Genomic DNA, 19,440 nt, shown 5'->3' on the forward strand with positions numbered 1-19,440 from the left:
GGCTCTGTTCCTTGCTGTGCCAGTGACCTGCTGTGAGACCTCAGGCAAGTCACTTTGTCTTCCTGTACCTCAGTTTCCCCTCCCTATCTTTGCGACTGTGTTATCTACTCAGACTGTAAACTCTTCAGAGCAGAGACTATCTCCTGTTAGGCTGCTCTTAGTTGGGGCCTCTCGGTGCTACTATAATTTAAATATAGTGACACTAATAAATAATAAGGGGGAGTAACTGCTACACCCTAAGGGACCAACAACACTTACAGCAAGGTGCAAAGGGGGACCCCTCAAGGGCTGGGGGGCCAGAGCACAGTTATATGCCAGGACAGTTATTAATGCAGGAGCAATCATAAACCATGGACATGTCATCCACAAGACCTTTCTCAATCTCTGTTCTCACCCTATTCCCCCAGCTTCCTCAATGATGCTTTCTAATCCATCCATAACAGGAGAAATCCCCCATCCTACCCTGATCTGCAAGGACCTTGCAGGACATTACAAGCAGCCTGACACAGAGAGCTGTTGTGTTCAAATCTTTCTTTTCATTCTATCAGCAACAGCTGGTTCCGCTTGACACCCAGAGCTTCGCCTTGCTTCCTCTTACCCACAATTCTCCAGGCCAAGACAATGAAGCAGCAGGTGAGATTGCTCAGGGCTTTGGCTAACAATCCTATTTCCAAACACAGAGATTAAGGAGAGCTAGCCCCCTCTAACTGGAACCGCACAGAGTAGCTGCACAGCCCGTCCCACCTCAGAATGACTAGGTCATACTGGGAGCTCCCTCGACAGTAGATTAAGGGAGGGAGGGAACAGGATGCTCTGTTTTAAAAAGCTGTGTTTGTTATTTTGGGAATCAGTCTCGAGCAAGGCACTTTGGAAATGCTGGGCTGTGAATACTGCCACCTCTAATAAATATGGGCTTCATTATCAGTACCTGGAGTGCGTGGTTAGAACAGCCACACTGGGTCAGATCAATGGCTCATCTAGCCCAGTATCCTATCTTCCGAGAGTGGCCAGTGCCAGATCCTTCAGAGGGAATGCCAGAACAGGACATCCAGTCTCAGCTTCTGGCAGTCGGAGGTTTAGGGACACCAAGTGTATGGGATTGTGCCCCTTAGCAATTTTAGTGTATTGGAATTACAGCCGTGTTCAGCACTTGCTTTGTTTATATGAGGACACTTGGCTTTATTCGTTGACGCCCTGATCATGTAATTGTTTCTGTGCAGAGCCCAAGTGACTATTGGTACAGAACCAGCCTACTTATTTAATACATTATTTGTAGTGCCAGCATGTATCTTTTAAATAAGGGGTAGAATGCTTTATAAACTGCGGGGCTACTCTGCCGGGCAAACTATTGCTCCCAACCATTCCTGTTGCATTTGCCACGACATCTTTTGACCGAGGGCATTGGTGGCCACTGGTTGTCAGTCACTTTTCAACCTCGGGGCAATCATTTTTGACCCAGACTTCCATCCCATCTCTACAGACAGAGACAATCTCAATATTTCAGGTTAGTTAAGATGCTTGGAGAAAATATATATACACAATATATTGTCTCACAGAGGCTTAGCTATTTCTCTGTCTTGTAAAAAGCATTAACTTTTATACATGTTTACAAGGCAGAGAAATCGTTAATAATAATATTAATAACTCTTTTAGTTCACTGTTTCTTCATTTGTAAATGCTAACGGGTCTGACTAACTTATTCAAAGGCTTCTTTGCAACACTGGCAGGGAGGGTACTAAAAGGGGTGGTTCATCTACTGAGTGTCGCTTATGGTAGAAAGTCTCTCTCAAAGAGGAAGGCCTCACAACATTTCCTAAAGATGGTGAGACTTTGGATTTGCAAGATCAACAGAGAATGCTTTGCTCCGAGCTCTCACATGCTTCCTCCTGGGCTTTAGGTTCTGCATTGCTCCAGAGGTGTACAGTAGCTGTGGTGGTTCAAAGATCAAAATTGGCCTTTGGTATAGCTGGGGCTTGATCCATTAATAGCTTTGAAAAATAGGACCAAGGCTTTAAATTGGTGTTGGAAGCTGACTGGGAACCAACGGAGGGACATGAACACGAGCCTGATTCACTCACCATGGCCTGAGCCATGTAGACAGTGGGCAGTAACATTCTGTACAAGCTGAACCCTTTGTATCATCTTCACATTCAGATTCAGATACAATGAGTTACACTGATCCAGCCTGGTGGTGACCAATGCCTGGATCACTGTGTTCAGGCCCTCAACCAGGAGGAAGGGACAGAGCTTCCTAGCAAGCTGGAGGTGAAAGAAGGCATGCTACCTGGTTATCCAGGCTTAGCAAGGGGTCAGATAGGAGCCTGAAGCTTTGCACAAATCAGCTGAATAAAGCTCCACTGACAGAAGGTTCCTGGGTCCATCAGACCCAAGCCATTGTGAATGGAGCAGTATGGTGCAGAAATTACTGTTCAAAACACAAGGAAGATCTGCTGCTTGCAGTGTTGTTGTAGCTGGGATGGTCCCAGGATATCAGAGAGACAAGGTGGGTGAGGTAATATATTTTACTGGAAGAACTTCTGCTGTCAGAAGAGACAAGCTTTCGAGCTACCCAGACCTGAAGAAGAGCTCTGTGAAACGTGAAAGCTTGTCCCTTCCATCAACAGAAGTTGGTCCAATACAAGATATTCCCTCACCTGCCTTGTCTCTATCATGAAGATATGTTGGATTTGGGTGGACACTAGTTAGAAGGATATTAATGTTTAGGGGACAATCCTGTAAAATAACTGTTTCCACTCTAACAAGTTTTTCAACCTTAAAACAGCCTAGAGACCAATGATTTCTCTAAGGTCTCGGATATTTTTCCTGCCTCCCTCCGGGCATCCAGCAGCCTTTTGTGCCAACAGGAGTAGTACATACTGCCCTGTGGGACAGATTCTGTTGTCAGTTATAATTGCAGAAATCTGCAGTAAAGCCTGGGCCCAAACCTGGGCTGCTGCTGAGGAGCACACACTGCAACTCCTGTCTGTGTGTTCCATTCTATGCATCCAATGAAGTGGGCTGTAGCTCACGAAAGCTTATGCTGAAATAAATTTGTTAGTCTCTAAGGTGCCACAAGTACTCCTGTTCTTTTTTCAGGACAGCACAGTTCAGATGGTTTTTAAGAATGGTTTTCAGACTTCCAGTCCTGGGCTGGCTGTACCCTGAGTGTCGCTTGGTATAAACTGGAGTAACCTGAAGGCTGCTCTAAATTAGACCAGCTGCCAACAGCCCAAGGTGCATTTCATAGATTCATAGAGTTTAAGGCCAGAAGGGATCATCTGATCATCTAGTATGACTTCCTGCATACCACATTTCAACCATTATGGTAGCCAGAGATTAGCAGGGCATAGAGAACCCTGGAGATGCCCCTTTCCCTGTCCCATACCTTTTTGGAAGCAACTGGGAGACAAGATGACATAGCCAGCTCTGCACCACAGGAGAATCCCCCACAGTCCATTCAGTGGGGTTAGAGCCCCACTGTGCTAGCAAGGCAGTCCAAAGCGGCCGATGCAGCTGACAGTCAGGGGTAAGACTTCGGGGGAGTTACTGTGGATTTACACGGGTGTAACCGAGAGCAGAAGGGATGGTACAAATTAACGGACTTTATTTATTCAGTGTTGCTGTAGGGCTGCCCAAGAAGCATCAGACCCTCAGAAGGGGCAGCGGGGGGAGAAGAGGGCTTGTTCTTTGCCCATCAGAGGAAAAGGAAACAAATGATTAAAAAGACAATCAGGTTAAAAAAAGGTGTGCCTGGGAGCTCAGTGCCTGGCGTAGCCTGGGGCATTTGAGACCTGCTGTGGTAAAAGGTTCGGTTCCTAAAGGAAGTGCTGACAAACCCTTACAGAGCTACTATCAGATGGTAAACAAACAACTATTATCTGATGCCAGTGGGAAGTCACCAGCCCCAGGGGCAGAGTGCACCAGCACTGACAACTGCTGCCAGCCTGGAGATCGATGGCTGGTCTGCTGCTTTGCTTCTCAGTGGGTCACTTACACCAGGGAGTCAGATCTTACAGGTAGCGATGCCACTGCTGTGCCATGCCGAACTCCTGCAGCCAACTGCATACTGCCCACCCCATCTGTTCTGTCGCCTCTCACACACACACACGCCTGCTGGCTCATGCTCACACACAAACGGGGCTATTTCCCTGTTTACACAGTGCATGTTATTCCTTCCCATTCGTGCTACCCACATCAGTAGAAGAATATAGGCATGTGTCTGCGAAACAGAGAAAGCTTCACATGGTTAGTTTAGGAATTGGATCTCCCAGCAGTTCTCTAGGAGCTGTTGAGTTTTTTAGACTTTGGGTTGGGGGAGCAAAGAATTAAAATGTCCTCAGGGGGAGTTCTAACCACCAAAACAGGCAGGGCCAGATCCTCAGCTGGTGCAAGTCAGCACAGCTCCATTAACACCCATCACACCATTTACACCAGCGAGGGTCCAGCCCAAAGAATGCACTAAAGCACATGGGGAAAAAAGGTGTGTTTCAAATGTGATTGCTAACATGTTTTTAAATGCTAGCGTAGACAGGGCAAGTTGTAGTTTTAACACCTCTAGACCTTGTCTATAGCAGGGTTTTAGCTGCGGCATTTTTAAAAAACAACACCCCTCTCTGCCAGTGTGGACATCACCTGCACCCTTTATTTATAGGGTAATAAATCCACCTCTTTGTTGACTACAGGAAGGGAGAACTAAACCAGCTGAGAAATCTCTCACACTTGTAACCGTATTAACAACTGAATTGTCCTTGCAGAGATTTTCCAAGCAAATTAATATGATTTTAAGGCAGCGTTTTCTTTTCACACCATGATCCCAATAATTCCCTAACAAAAGACATGTTGTGGGTTAAATAGTAGAGGGCCAGATCCGTAGGTGGTGTAAATCAGCATAGCTCTCCCACCTGTTAATCTGGTCCTATGTGTCTGTGCCTCTCTTACTGTGAACAACTATCTCAACAAGAAACTTGCATTGCACTATGCTGCGAGTATTCACTGTGCCAAGAACTACTGTACCCCCAAATCTACATATATTGCCCTGCCACATGCTTGACAGCTTCTTTTAGTACTTGGTATTGCAGAAGGATGAGGGAGTTTGAAATGCTGCATTTTAACAAATGCACTGAGTTCTAGGAGCTAAAGTGTGAATCAGGACCAATGCTGCTGTTGGTAAAAGACTTGTGAAAATTTGAGAAGTGAACATGTCTTCATTCTCCCAAGCAAATAAGGAAGAAAAGTAATACAAAGTTAAGCTCCTTACCTTGATATTGCAAAAGATGTTCCGGTAACAGGTGCGACAACTTTTGGGGCTACTGCTGACGCCTGGAGCTTTGCTGTTTTCAGGCTGAACTCCCATTGTTTGATTAGAATTGCTGTTGGAGGCCAATGCACACAGTTAGTTTCCTCTCTCTTTTCCCTAACTTGCCAGTAAATCAGAAGTGTACCAAAATGCCGAAGTGCTCAGCTGTCTGTTGATATAAACCTCTCTCCTTCCTTTCCTCCAGCCTGGATTCTGATAAGTCACAACTGAAAGCTGTCCAAGCATGTGAGACTTAGTGAGCGTGAGCATGAAGTTTTTATAAGACTGTTCTCTGGAATAGTGATGATGAAACTTTATTTCTCCTCCCTCTTTTCTTGTGTGTGTAAAGAGAACTTTAAAGGCACAGGGAGGCTGAGCCAGGCTCACACACCACCCCTCCCGGGCAGGTATGGGTAAAAATGTGTCACACATACGACATTCCAGGGACAGGTCGGAGCTCTCTCTCTTCCCTTCCTCTCCCCCCCTTCCCCCACGCATGTGGATCATAAAATACACCAGTGCAGAGTTGGATCCCTTAGGCAGTGCTGCAAAATATTTGATACTGCTTTCCCACCATAAAGATATTCACAGCCTCAATCACCTTCTTCTCTCCCCTCCCCCCCCCCATCCCCTTTTCCAGCAGAGTTTGTATAACCTAATGAAAGCCAGAGGCTCCAGGAAGAGGGGGCTTTGCTATTGCCGATCTTATTAACACAAAAGGCACCAGTATATCACAGTAATGGGCAGCAGAACAAAGCCCTAAAAGATGGGAAAGGATGAAGGGATGCCTGCTTGTTGTGCAGACTATGTTTGTGCTAATCTGCCTTTCATGTCTCTAGCAGGTGAGACTGGCAAAGGGGAACTTTGAAGTAGAAAGCAAGAGAAAGGAAGAAATCTCTCTCTCAAGCAGGTGGGAGGTTTGCAGCACACACAACGCTAGCATGTTCTGCTCTCTGCTTGTTTTCACTTGCAAAAAAACTGCAATTGTAAATTTCCAGAGAGCTGCTCTTTCAGAGACCTTACTGGGGTTATGTTTGCACAAAGAATTGATTTATTTAAACTGCTTTATGGGGTGGGGGGAGAGGAGGAGCGGAGGGCAGGTTCTCATTTGCTCAGGAGGAGGAGCTGGGTTTCAATTTGAATATTTTCTCAGAAATACCAGACTGAATAGATGATGCCTGAGGCTTTCCAGTGTGTACAATCATGCACGGGAGAGAAAACCTGGCAAAGGGATCCCCTAGGAAATAGCGGCACAATAGCAGTCTAATTTATTTTAGTGTTCTTCAAGTGCCTTCACATAGTTGTAAATTGCTTCTTCCTAAGGGTTGTGCAAGTAGGGAGGTGATCTTGGGGATGATAAGACGACCTGTGAATAAAGCTACACATGATCCTGCACACTGCTTCATGTGGCCAGATTCCTGTGCCACACAGGAGCCCTTTGACTTCAGTGGGGCTCTGAGTAGGGTGACCAGATAGCAATTGTGAAAAAACAGGACGGGGTGAGAGGGTAATAGGCACCTATATAAGAAAAAGTCCCAAAAAACAGGACTGTCCCTTTAAAAACAGGACACCAGGTCACTCTAGTTCTGAGTGGATACTGGAGTCTCCCCGCACAAAGCAGTTTGCAGGATTGGGATCATAGCTGGTGCTAAACACAGAGCTGAGTGAATAATTCTCTTGAAACAATTTATGCAGTTAATTTAGCCTCTTTTTGCACACAATTACCTGTGGAACTCATTGAGACAAGATATCCCAGAGTATACCACTATAGCAGCATTTATTGAGATATTAGATATTTAGATAACAAGAATATCCAAAGTGATAATGGTTAATACCAAAAAAATAAACAAGGGTTTTTGAAGGGCTTCTGCACTTCAGTGAAGCTCTGGGTTAGGAAAAGCTTTTCCTGGGGGAAGATTATACCTTCTGCAGAGTTTCTTACATCTTCCTTTGAAGTACTTAGCCATTGTTACAGACAGGATATTGGACTCTCCAATCTACTCTGGCTATTCCTATATTCTTTTTTTCTCCTTGCAAAGTATCCATGAGCTGACTGTGATATCTTTATATTCATTCATTATGAACAGTCAACAAAGATTTTTTTTTAAACTTTAGACAGCTCACAAATGTAAACTTGACCAGAACTGATTAGCTGTGATTGGTCAGGTAAATCACATGGTATTGTTTCCACTTCAGGACTGCAAAAACTTGCAAACACTTCCACCATGAAGACTAGAATTTGCTTTCCAAGAACATTTGGGCCAGTAACCTTTCATTACTCTCATTAGCAGAAAACAAAGACAGTAAGGGAGGAGCAGAGCAAAGCGAATACTTTAAAATACTCAAATTAATTCTTAGGAACTCTTTTTTGCAGTACTTGGCCAACTTTAGTAAATAAACTTCTGGGTGAGCTGATGGGGCTGCTCTGGATTTTAAATTGGGAGCCGTTTAGCATCAGTTATAGTGGCTCAGCCAGTGAGAAACTCCCATTTAAGTATGGAATTGCTGCCTGAACAACACAAGGGCAGGTTTGAATTTGAGACTGAGGTGCACTCAAGGATCCCCACTGATTCCTGGGGCCTAAGAAAACGCTCAGATTTCCTTAAATCTCTTCCCCCAGCCCCCGTGCAATTACAGCCTTGAAAACATAGATCACCAGGGCTGAGAGCCAGCCACTGATTTCCCCTAAAGCGTCTCAGCCTTGGGCTGAAAAGACCCTCGCCCTAGCTCCCTTGATGTTTAGGAGAACCCCAGATGAGTTCATGACTATGTGGAGGGCAAGGGCAGCCAGGCTGCTGAGGTGGGCACTAGGGTGAGCACAAGTTCCGCTCCACTCCAAGGCAGGTTCTTGGTGAAACCTCTGGCCACAATAGCAGGAGAGGCAGCGTTGACAGAGCATGGGGCTGATAAAAAGGGATTCCAATGCTCTAAACCTGGCTCTGTGACCTTGCTCACATCACATCACCTAACTCTCCTGTCTTAGTGTCCTCATAGGTAAATAACACTGCTGACTTACTGACCTCCCAGGAGGATAGGGTGGAGCTATGTCAACCAGGTAGCTAGCATCTGAGGCACTTTGTACCTGTGTAAATGATCTCATAGGTCCAAGGCAGTGAGGGTCAGGCCTGATCTCTGTACAAGGAGATAGTTACACTTGGGATGTCAGCGCCTTGTGCAAACGGCTCCTCATGGCTCAGAGCCAGTTGCTTGTATTTAGGTGAGGTGGGTGGCAAAAAATTATGTCACAGTCCCCCAAGCCCATCTCAAAATCAGAATGCTCCAAGTGGGTCTGAAGGTACCAGGCAGACACACCCTTTGTTACAAAATGGGGGTATTTCCACTAATTGGCTAAGTATCCCTCTGTATAGCTCTCCAGTAAACAAGCAACATAACACCCGCAAAGTCTGACTCTGGGTTGATGGGAGTGTTGCGCCTCAAAAGTGTGTTTTCTGCATTAATGAAGATAACAGCAGGTTGCACTGTGCAGGGAGTAACTTTACCAACCGGCCCCCTGTGGAGCTTAAGTGCTTTGCTGGATCAGGGCCCAAATGCCTTATTTATCTGGAAAGGTTTTTTTTCCCTGCTTTATTTGAAAAAAAAGAAAAAGAAAAAGAAAAAAGTCTTCATAGATGGATTTAAATTCACCCGATCTACTTTAAAATAAAAAAAATAAAATAACACCCCCCCCCCCCCAACAGCTGCTGGAAAAGAGCATCAGCCCACAGTAAAGGGCACATCGCCTCTAGCCAGGTCATCAGCAATCTCAGAGGTTTGATGTTATTTGAGGGAGACACTGTATCATGGAAGAGAACAACAGTTAGAGGGGAAGCCGATTGTGATAAAATAATCCCAGGCTAGATGGGTTACTGGTCTGACCTAACATACTAATGCTTCTGTTCCCACGGCTCAGCTACAATCCATGTCAGCAGGACATTCACTTATGTTGTCCTTATCAAGTGAGACCCCCAATCCAGTTAAAGTTGGTGCTTAAATCCCTTGATGTTAGGGTTGGGCCTTAAGTACGTGCTGAAGTGCTTTGCCGAACTGGAGCCTTAATCTTTTGGCCTGGATGTGGATTAGCACCTGTGGAAGTAGCAGCCTCAAGCAGTGCTTGCACCTGCAGAGTGCCATTGCTATAACTGTGGTTGAGCCTGTGCAAGGGGTTCAAAAGAGAGACAGCTCCTTACACCACACACTTGTGCAAGGGCCACACACAGGGGTGAAAGTAAGGCATACCCATAAAAGTGGCCACCAGTACCAGCCCATACAGGTGACTTTAAAGTGCTGCCATGGCTGCGCTTTAAGGACCCTGCTTAAAGCGCTGCAGCAGCAGAGCTTTAACATCATTGCCCCCTTTGCACCCACCCCCAGGCCACCAATGGGTGGGCAAAAGGAGCAGCTGCCCCAGGGCTGGCAATTTAAAAGGGCTTAGGGCTCCAGCCACTGCTGCCACTACCACCAGAGCCCTGGGCCTTTAAATCGCTGCTGGAGCCCTGGGCAGCACAGGCCAGGTAGCATGGATGGGCTGGCTGGTGGACACTGACCCCCAGCCCCACCCCTTCCACTCAAGGACTCGCCCCTTCCAGGGGGCCCAGAGCCAGCCCCCATACCAGTAAGAGTTCAATTTTACTTTCACCCCGGCCACACACAACCTGCCAAACAATGCCTGAGTTGCAATGAATATTCAGTGGCCACAGACAAAGCCATTTGAGCACCTTTATGTAAGTAAAGGCAGATCTCCTCCCACTGTGCACAATGGCTAAGACACTAACTGATGCAGAAACACTCAAAGCATAACCATACTAAGTGCTAGCCCAACAAACTCACACTGTCATGGTAGGGTCTCTCCATCTTAAACATCACCATCTATGGCAGAGGTTCTGCCGACCAAATTTATACCCTTAGCTACACCTGTGCCACCCCATTTTCTTCAGCAACACCTGTGTAAACCCACTCCAGCGTAAGAGGTTACGCAGGTGCCACAGAAGGCATCATCTGCAGAAGGTGCTTCATTACTCAGTGAATAGTCAACTTAACCCAGGCCATCATGGAGGTGTGGTCATACCTCTCAGCTACTGTCTACTCATAAGAGAAACCCCAAATTCTGGACCCAAATTTACCCCCATTTGGTACAGAGCTGGTGGTCTTGCTCTTATATTATTTTAAATTACAGCCCTCAAAACAATGAGTCATGCAATGAATGTGGCAAACATATTTCTGCTGAGAATGTGAATCCTGCCTCATCTTAAGAATTCTCCATATTGTCCTCATTTTGAATCTTTGCCCCACAGTTGAGTCTTGGCAAGCTGAGTGGTATAGCTTGTGGATTTAGTGCACAGGAAGAAACTGATTTACAGCACTGAGAGGGAGAGGAATTTAGCTTCAAATTCTTATTATTACACTTTTTTTATGTGATATTAGCGAAATTAAGTACTAGCAGGAAAATCACAGTGTGTGGTTTGGTTTGGTTTACAGTGCCTCAGGGGTGCATTTCTTTTTGAAGCTTTGAAATCAGATCCTCCTTAAAATGGTCATACTTCTTGCACTGCCATGGGATAACTCCACACTGGAATTAATCACTTGGAATTAAAGGAAAAGGAATCAGTGCAGTAAACTGAATGCAAGCCCAACCACTATTGGCATTCCCACCTGCTGCCAGGGCCGTTTTTTGCTGCCCCAAGCAAAAAAAAAAAAAAAAAAAGCAAGCAAAAAAATGCCACCCTTGGAATTGTGCCGCCCCAAGCACATGCTTGCTTTGCTGGTGCCTAGAGCCGGTCCTGCCTGCTGCTCTAAGATTGCCCTTGCCAGTTGGTCACATGTGGGAGGTGGTGATGGGCAGCAGAATAGGACTATAAAATAGTTAGCTAGACAGTATTCCCAGAGGGTAGAAAGCAGGAAGCTGGTAGCGTATTTCAGAAATGCATGGCCAGAATACAAGAGGTACTGACCCCAATCCTCAGGTCTGGGTGAACTCAGTCTACATCACCTTGGCTACTCCCCAGTTCTAAAGCCTCAGGTCTTCTCTAAATTAATCCCAGCTCCCCATTGCCCCAAATAGCCATTCAGGGGACTGGGAATACTCTATCCATGCCCCCTTTTCCCAGCTATGCTGGGGGCTTTCAGGCACCCGGGGATTCCCCTATGCTGAATTTATTCCCATCTGGTGAGATCCACCAGCTTTGCAGTCCCTTTGTGCCATGAAAGTGGCTCAAGGAGGCCATCAAAGATCCTAACATCAGGCCCATTTCCCCCCATTTACACCATCAGACTGTTTGCCCCACCTCACTCTCCTCCAAAGCAGCAATCAGAGAGAAGTATATCGGGCCTGATCCACCACTCCGTTATTCCAGTTTCTGGCTGGCATCACCTCATTGATGGCAGTGAAGCTACACTGGTGTAGAAGTGGAGGGACACAGTGGGGAATCAGGCCCTTTTTAACCGGTAGAAACAAATATGGTTAAGTGGAGCCTGCATCAACCAAAAACATGAAGACTCTGCTCAGCCTGTAGATTGCTACATCCCCTCTAAGGGTATGTCTGCGCAGCAGTGGGGAGGTGTGATCACAGCATGTGTAGATGGACCTCAGCTAGCTTGTGTCTAATTAGACTGAGTAGCAATAGCAGCGAAGCTGCAGCAGCATGGGCTGTGGCCACTTGAGTGTGTACCTGGGGTCCGCAGGGGGGGCGTTCTTCACTGCTATTGTTACTGGTGATAGTGTAACTGCATCTCCCCATTGCAGTGTAGACATACCCTGTAGCAGCTTGTGCTACACAAGGCTGGGAAAGAGTCTTGATGAAATTTGCCTGCCTCCCCAACCCAGGCAGCTTTAATAATAACCGGAACACTGCTCATTTCCTTCATATTTGTGCCAAAAAAGTTGGGGGTGCCTCTAAGGGGTGAGGCCCAGACTGGCTGCTCTCCTCGATTTGGTTTTAATTGGGCACTGGCCAATAACTGGATTCCAGGTCTCAATTGGACTCCATCCACTCTACCCAACCCATTCCTCTCAGTGATCTTTGGCCTGCAAGTTCTCAATAGCAGCACCACACACACAGGTACAAGGAGTTAGCAGCAAAAATAACACTGCTTGTTCCTGAGGCAAGACGCGATACTGCTGTTTGTTCTCTAGGAGGGACCTTTGTCCGCGACAGCAGCAAGCGGTATAATTTCACAGTGCTCTGTACACGCTGGTTGGGGGGGACCACCAGCTACACTGGAGTCAGGCTCAGCAAAAAGTTTGTTTAATTATTATTTTTTTAAAATAAAAGGCATTTCATTCACTGCAGCCTTCCAATTAGCTTCTAGAGAACGCTAGCCTGACATTTTAGTATAGCCACTGGCTGATCTTTCAATGCAGAGACAAAGCCACTTGGCACCACCCAAACAGCAGAATGGAAGTATAGTTACTCCTGTGGGGGAAAGCAAGCACTTAAATCACTGCTTTTTTCCCCACAGCCAGCTGGGAGAGGGGCAGTCTGCAGCTGTATTTAACACTTCATGGAATATTTCATGTAACGTGTTGATGCAAAATTGCACGCTAGTGAAGATACAACCAGAAACCTTTGGGCTTTGGCTCTGAAAGGCATGACACATGGAGTCGCACATTCTTAAGAACAGTGAATATTTTGGTCTTACTGTTTTTTCTCTCTTATGGCCGAGAAGATTCATTGGTACAGGAACGCCTGGTATTATTATTACTGTTTACATTACATTGCAGGAACCTAACTGAGTTCAGGGCCTCATCATGCTTGGTGCTGTACAAATACAGAGTAAAAGACAGCTCCTGCCCCAAAGAACTTACAGTCTAAATAGACAAAGGAAGGATTTCCCCCATTTTACAGCTGGGGAGCTAAGGCAGATAAAGCGACTTGCCCGGCATTGCCTATGGCAGGGCGGGGAGCTAAAGCCCACATCTCCTGAATCCCAGTCTGGTGACTTAACCCTGATGTGAGACACTTAGACCCAAAGCTGAATGTTTCTTATTATTGGCTATGGAGCATTATTAATATGATCCACACTGTACAACGCAGAGACATGCAATCAATGCTAGGCAGGCAGGATAGGTCAGACACACAGAGCCTGATTTTCAAGAGATTCAGCATGGTGCAAGCACACTGACTGCTGAGCTCTCTTGAAAGTCTGGCCCCCTAGTTAGGTGCCTAAATGGAAGCTGAGTACTCTGTAAATTGAAGTATCAGGAGGTAGCTGTGTTTGTCTGTATCCACAAAAACAACAAGGAGGCCGGTGGCACCTTAAAGACTAACGGATTTATTATTTGAAAGCTTATGCCCAAATAAATCTGTTAGTCTTTAAGGTGCCACTGGATTCCTTGTTGTTTCTGTAAATTGAGTGTGCACGCTGAGCCCTTGGAAATCTGACCAAGAGCTCTTTTGAAAATCTTGCTCACAATGCACCAGCTGACAAGGTGAGAGATAAATCTCAAAACAGTGAAACATTGCCTGTCATTTTATGTGACATTATCCACCCTGATGGATTACCAGTGCTAGGCTTTGTGGAGGACGTGAGCTAGAAGGAGGGGGCTGAGTGAAGAGGTTGGTCATTCAGCACAGGGCCAGGCAGGGAGCTCTAAACACAGGGTGAGGTGTGGAGAACATTACTGAACTACACCTGGGTGGGAAATGGTTTCCCCATCCCATTAAACTTTTTCAAAAATATTCCTGTTCTGTATCAGAGCAAAGCTGAGACCTTTGGAAATTTTTCATATAAAAAGAGAGAGAGATACACACACCCCAAAATGGCCAAAAGTTAGGTGGGTAGGGTCCTCACTTGTGATGCAGGAGAACCAGGGACAAGTCCTTCCTTTGAATCAGACAGATTAGGGACTTGAAGCTGTGTCTCCCACATCCCAGCTAACTGCCCGAATCACAGGGCTGCAGAGTTAATCTTTCTCTGGCCCACTAAACATTTAATTATTTATATCAAGCAGAACAGCTGCAGGAGGAAAATGGAGATCATCCTGTGACACAAAGGCCCCGTGGCAAAGAGTCCTCTCATCTTTGCAAACAACTCTTGTCTCAGACCTAAAAACTCACTACATCAAATACATTGCTTACAGGGTAATTACCCATAAAAGGTAACATGTAAGGTCTCTATTGAAAGCATAATCCTGGCACAATGTGTGTATGGGTGATATTGATATTTAAGTATTAGAGGGGTAGCCCTGTTAGTCTGGATCTGTAAAAGCAGCAAAGAGTCCTGTGGCACCTTATAGACTAACAGACGTATTGGAGCATGAGCTTTCGTGGGTGAATCCGGATGCATCCGACAAAGTGGGTATTCACCCACGAAAGCTCATGCTCCAATACGTCTGTTAGTCTATAAGGTGCCACAGGACTCTTTGCTGCTTTTATTGATATTTAAGGAATAACATAACTATATTGATGTTTATGCCCTGATGGTCGTAAGGTTAAAAGGTGTCACCTGACAGTAATATTATTCAGTGATGGCCTATTCACGCAGAGGGATTGGCCACCTCTCTCTGGTCAGCCAGCGATGTAATGCCAGGCTAAACTGTCCACCATTGCTCCATCCCAGAACAGTCAATGGAAAACCATCAAAGACAACTGCAAACAATCAAAACCCCTTGGAGGTCAAGAAGGAACTTTACAACAGACAGGGGTTGGCCTTGTCTATGGATAAAGACAGACTGTTTTAGTATAACTTAGGCTTTGGCTACACTTACACTTCAAAGCACTTTGAAGCGCTAAGTGTAGTCAAAGCACCAGTGCTGGGAGAAAGCTCTCCCAGCGCTGTCCGTACTCCACCTCCCTGTGGGGAATAACGGACAGCGCTGGGAGCGCGGCTCCCAGTGCTGGGGCTTTGACTACACTGGCGCTTTGTAGCGCCGCAATTTGCAGCGCTGCAGAGGGTGTGTTTTCACACCCTGCTGCAGCGCTGCAAATTTGTAAGTGTAGCCAAGCCCTTAGAGTGGGGAGAGGCCCTCTGGATCCATTCACTGTGGAGCCATTTTGTTGAGTGGGGGTGGTTTTCATGAAAGTTTGGATCCTAGTTCCTGGGAAGCCAGCCAGCTCTGCAACAGACTGAACTTTGGGGGAGCAACCAACAATATTAGATAGGCAAGGGAACTATTGATAAGTATAGTACATAGTTCACATTTTATTATCTTGTTTTGTATTGTAACCATTTGTTTCCATCACACCCTTTTGTTCCTCTCCCTATTCATTCTTAAATAAACCTTTTGTTTCATTACAAGTGCTGTATGTTACACAGGAGCAGTAGTTTAAGGTAAAACTGGGATAACACTGCTCCTTTGGGGCAGAGGATGTGGGATGTCTGTGAGTAGCCAGTGTCAGGGGTTGGGTACCACAGGGGGGTGCTTCAAGGGGACTGACGTGCACTTTGTGTTAATCTGAAAGGCAAAGTCAGGGCTGTCATAGACCAAAGGAAAGTGCTTGAGTGACTGAAAGGCTGACACCCTATTAAGTACCAGCACGACTCCCTCAAGCTGGAGGCTGGGGGGCAACAAGGTGATTCACAGTCCTGGAAACATCAAGAACTGATACTCCAGCATAGGCAGTGGTTTAGATACTCCACGGGGATTTAGAAGACCCAGGTTCAAGGCCTTGCTCTGATTTTGACCTGAAAAACTTTTCCTGGTGAAAATGTTCTTGGAACTGATACATTCCCATGAAAAGTTTTGGGTGTGATGAAATGGCATTTTTCCAACAAAAACCTGTTTAGTCAAAAAATTGCCAACCAGCTGTATACCAAAGGGGCATGAAGGCTGATCGCTTGATAGAATGGGTAGACAGCAAGAGAGGGTAGAGGATTATGGCATATTGAATTATCTGAGGGAAGTAAACAAAGAAAGCCCACGGTGGAATTGTTTGGGGTTTGCTAGTCTCTCAATTCATGGGCTGGGCTGTTCTGAACAGCATTAAGGCAGATACAACATTATCCCACTAGCTTTTAAAAATGAATTTGCTGCAACTGCATTTGTGCCCTTTCTGTAAGTGTTGCCCATGAACATCTGAGGATAACTGTTCGCTGAGATTTAACTGTGAACCCTGCAGGCTTGAGTTCTCACGGGCAGAGACTTTTAAACTTGCAGGTGCAAGTAGTTTCCACTGGAAATATGTGATGGGTCATTACATGACACAGCAGGGGGTCAAAACTCTGCCTCAGAGCTCTGGCACAAAGGCAAGTAAGGGAGCCAGACAAGGATTTACCCACTCCCTTCACAACCAGGGCTGGGTGTGTGCACACAATTACCTTGTGTCAGTGACTGTGATGATGACAGCAGCTTACAAACTGTGACAGCCAGACTGGTTTCACTCTGCCAATAATCATCTTTGATCAAGATCTGAATTGCTGCTAAGAGGAAGCAACTCCTGTTAGCTTGTGAGTCAGTTCAGTCTGTCTTCCAAGCAATGCCTTCCTTCAGAAACAGCAAACATTTGCAAGAGAGCTTATCAGAATCCCAACTTCTCCCAACAGCAGACAACCAGTTCCTCCCAGAGTGGAAGATTGCAAATAATGTCTCTACCTTCCAAGGAACATTTGAGAAAACAAAGGTTGAACCCAAAAGAGGAAGTGATAGTGTTAACCCAGAGGTGAATACAGTCCTGAATGGAATTGGAGCAGGTCCAGAGAAACACCCCTTGGAGAAGAGGTCAAGGTTAGGTTGGGGTCAGTTAACATGGCCCTGACCATTTTCCTAGCACTCTAGGCTCCCCATTAGAGTTGATCTCAACCAGATAATTCAAGGCAACCTATTTCTACATTAGGGAAAAAGCTGGAGTTAGCTAATGTGTTAACTGACCCTGCTTTAAATTCAACATCCTATTCTAGACAACCCCCATGAGGGATGGTGGTGCAGGCAAGCCTTTGTAGATAGTAAATCAGGAACATCAAATAAACTTGAAAGGTACAACAAGGCTGTGAGGATGATTTGGGAGACTGGATATCAGAGGGATGTGACTTTAGCAGACTGAGATCCTGGAAGGGCCAGAGTGGGAGAAAGAGAAGCCTTACATTTCTAGAGAGTGGTGTAACTGAACCCCAGGGGAACCTATCTAAATGAGCTTTGCAGAGATTCAGACTAGATCTCTTAAGCAGACTTTTTTTGTCTGATCACTGTATGCTGAATGTCTTGCTTATAAATAGGCTACTTGAGTTTCAGGGTCAAATTCCTCCCTGCTGGTAACTCCTCTGAAGTCAGTGGAGTTACACAAGGGCGAAGCTTGGCCTTTAGACTGGGGGGGGGGGGGGTAATGGATACCCATTATTTTTAATGGAATCTGAGCGTATAAATCCTCAGACAGATTTAAAAATTTCAGCCTTTGAGCATTTCACACTGAACAGCCCAGAGAGGAAAACAACCTTCAACCTTCAGAAAGAGGAAGTGAGAAACTGATGATTGGAGCATACCTCACTTGGGATTCTCAGTAAAAAGGGCAGGGATTAAGAAATCATTTCCCATCATTTGCAAGGATGTGGCCAGATGGGTGCCTGGTAAATGTCTGCTGACCATGAATGAGACCCTAGCATAAGGGTGACAGGGTCCAGAGCAGTACACTCATAGTAATATTTTAATGAAATAATTGTTTGTTTTGCCGTAGCACCTCAGAATCCTGCTCACGGAGCAGGAGCCCATTGCCCGACAGTTCAGACCTCAAAAAACTTACAAGCTAGAATGTCAGTATCCTGTACTAGAGGCAATTACATGACTCAGACAAGAATCTAACTACCCCATTCAAAGCAGGATTGCATTTTCAGGCAATTGCTTTGTGTGAATGTGATGAGAAAGAATTTAATATAACTCTGTTCCTTGACAATACATTTTACAGTCATCTCATTATGGCAGGAATGATGCCTTAAGCAAGGCTTGTGTAGTCTAGAAAGGGAAAGATTTAACATTTTGCTAAAATTCCCTATTTCTGTTAGTCTGCTACCTTGCTCTACTTCTACTTCTGCAGGAGAAACTCAAACCCTTTCAGGCTCTACTGATTATAAGAGTCACGCTCCCACAGTCAAGGAACAGAAACAATAACATGTGGTTTATGTGCCTCGTCACAACTCAAATTTCAAATATCAGGGAACAATAGCAGCAGCTAAGTGTTTGTGATCCAATCATAGAGGGACACAAGTGGGGTGAAAAAAGTAAGTACATTTGATTAACAAAGAATACTCTAGAAAACTGCATTCTACTCGCTGCAAGTCGAGAATGAGGCTGAATTAATCAATCACTTTAAATTAGTCACTCAATCCTAGTCAAAACGGTTGATCTTATTTCCACACTGGGAAGATAATGGAATGCCTGCGAATACAGGTTGTAAGGTTTGCAAGAAAATGGATCAGAAAGCTCTGGCTTAGTTGTTGACCTTGCACCTGCCTTTCCAGCAGGCATCATAAGCCAAATTCCAGGTTCCCACCATTGACCCAGTTTTGTTCCTGCAGCTGTGGTAGACTATAAATTGCAAGGCAACGCCCGGCTCAGAAATGCATATGAGGCAGGAAGGGATAGATGGGAGTGAGGGCTGACTTCCTTGGAAGGCTATTGAAATGCAGCTTAAGTCATTTTTGTGATGTCTTAGGACTGAAGTTTTACAATGTGCCCTGGATAAGAGGTGGCATGTGGCTGTGCAGCACCAGCCACCCTGAGGGATCAAACGGTGACTATTCTATAGGGGCGTTACGCTGCGCCCATCGCTGTGGTGTTTGAGTGCCAGCCCATAGCACGATGCCTGACATGCCCACTCAGGCACCCCTCGCTCCCCGGGGCAGTAGCCTGTGCTGACCCCTCTCCCCTACATAGCTCACTCCCCACAGCAGCTCCCTGCCCAACAGCAGCTCCCCCCCCCCCCCATGAACCAGCAGCCAGGCACAAGGGGGTGCCACCTGCTCCCTGGCTGGGCTAAAGGGACAGGTTCATGACAGAGCCCCCGAGCAGCTCCCCGCCAGGTACTTGGGGGACTGGTGGGGTGCAGAGAGGATCCCTTCTTGGGCTGCTCATGGGGGGACAGGGCAGGTCCCCAGCACATCAGGCCTTCCTGGCCCTACCTCTGCGCAGGCTCCATTGACTCCAACCACAAGGCCGCCAGCCTGGCCCCTCCAGGCCCAGAGCCACCCGACCTAGCTAGGCCCTGCCACTGGCTGTTGCT

The 19,440-nt window shown here is 46.1% G+C and overlaps 1 protein-coding gene across 4 annotated transcripts in view; it reads right to left on the reverse strand.

Moving 5' to 3' along the window:
• SLCO2A1 (solute carrier organic anion transporter family member 2A1) overlaps positions 1–19,440 on the reverse strand; it is a 90,847-nt gene extending 71,407 nt beyond the window's left edge. For 2 of the 4 annotated variants that reach the window (XM_045030766.1, XM_045030763.1), the window contains exons 1-2: positions 19,340–19,440; positions 5,258–5,369 (exon numbers count right to left, since the gene is read on the reverse strand). In XM_045030766.1, coding sequence (XP_044886701.1) covers positions 5,258–5,369; positions 19,340–19,356 — 129 coding nt within the window. In that variant the 5' untranslated portion in view covers positions 19,357–19,440. Of the gene's footprint in view, positions 1–5,257; positions 5,370–10,123; positions 10,152–16,549; positions 16,716–19,339 lie in introns of those variants that run through there. The other 2 variants (XM_045030765.1, XM_045030764.1) reach the window with 2 other exon arrangements.

This window comes from Mauremys mutica, chromosome 9, assembly GCF_020497125.1.
Source record: "Mauremys mutica isolate MM-2020 ecotype Southern chromosome 9, ASM2049712v1, whole genome shotgun sequence".
Classification (NCBI taxonomy): domain Eukaryota; kingdom Metazoa; phylum Chordata; order Testudines; family Geoemydidae; genus Mauremys; species Mauremys mutica.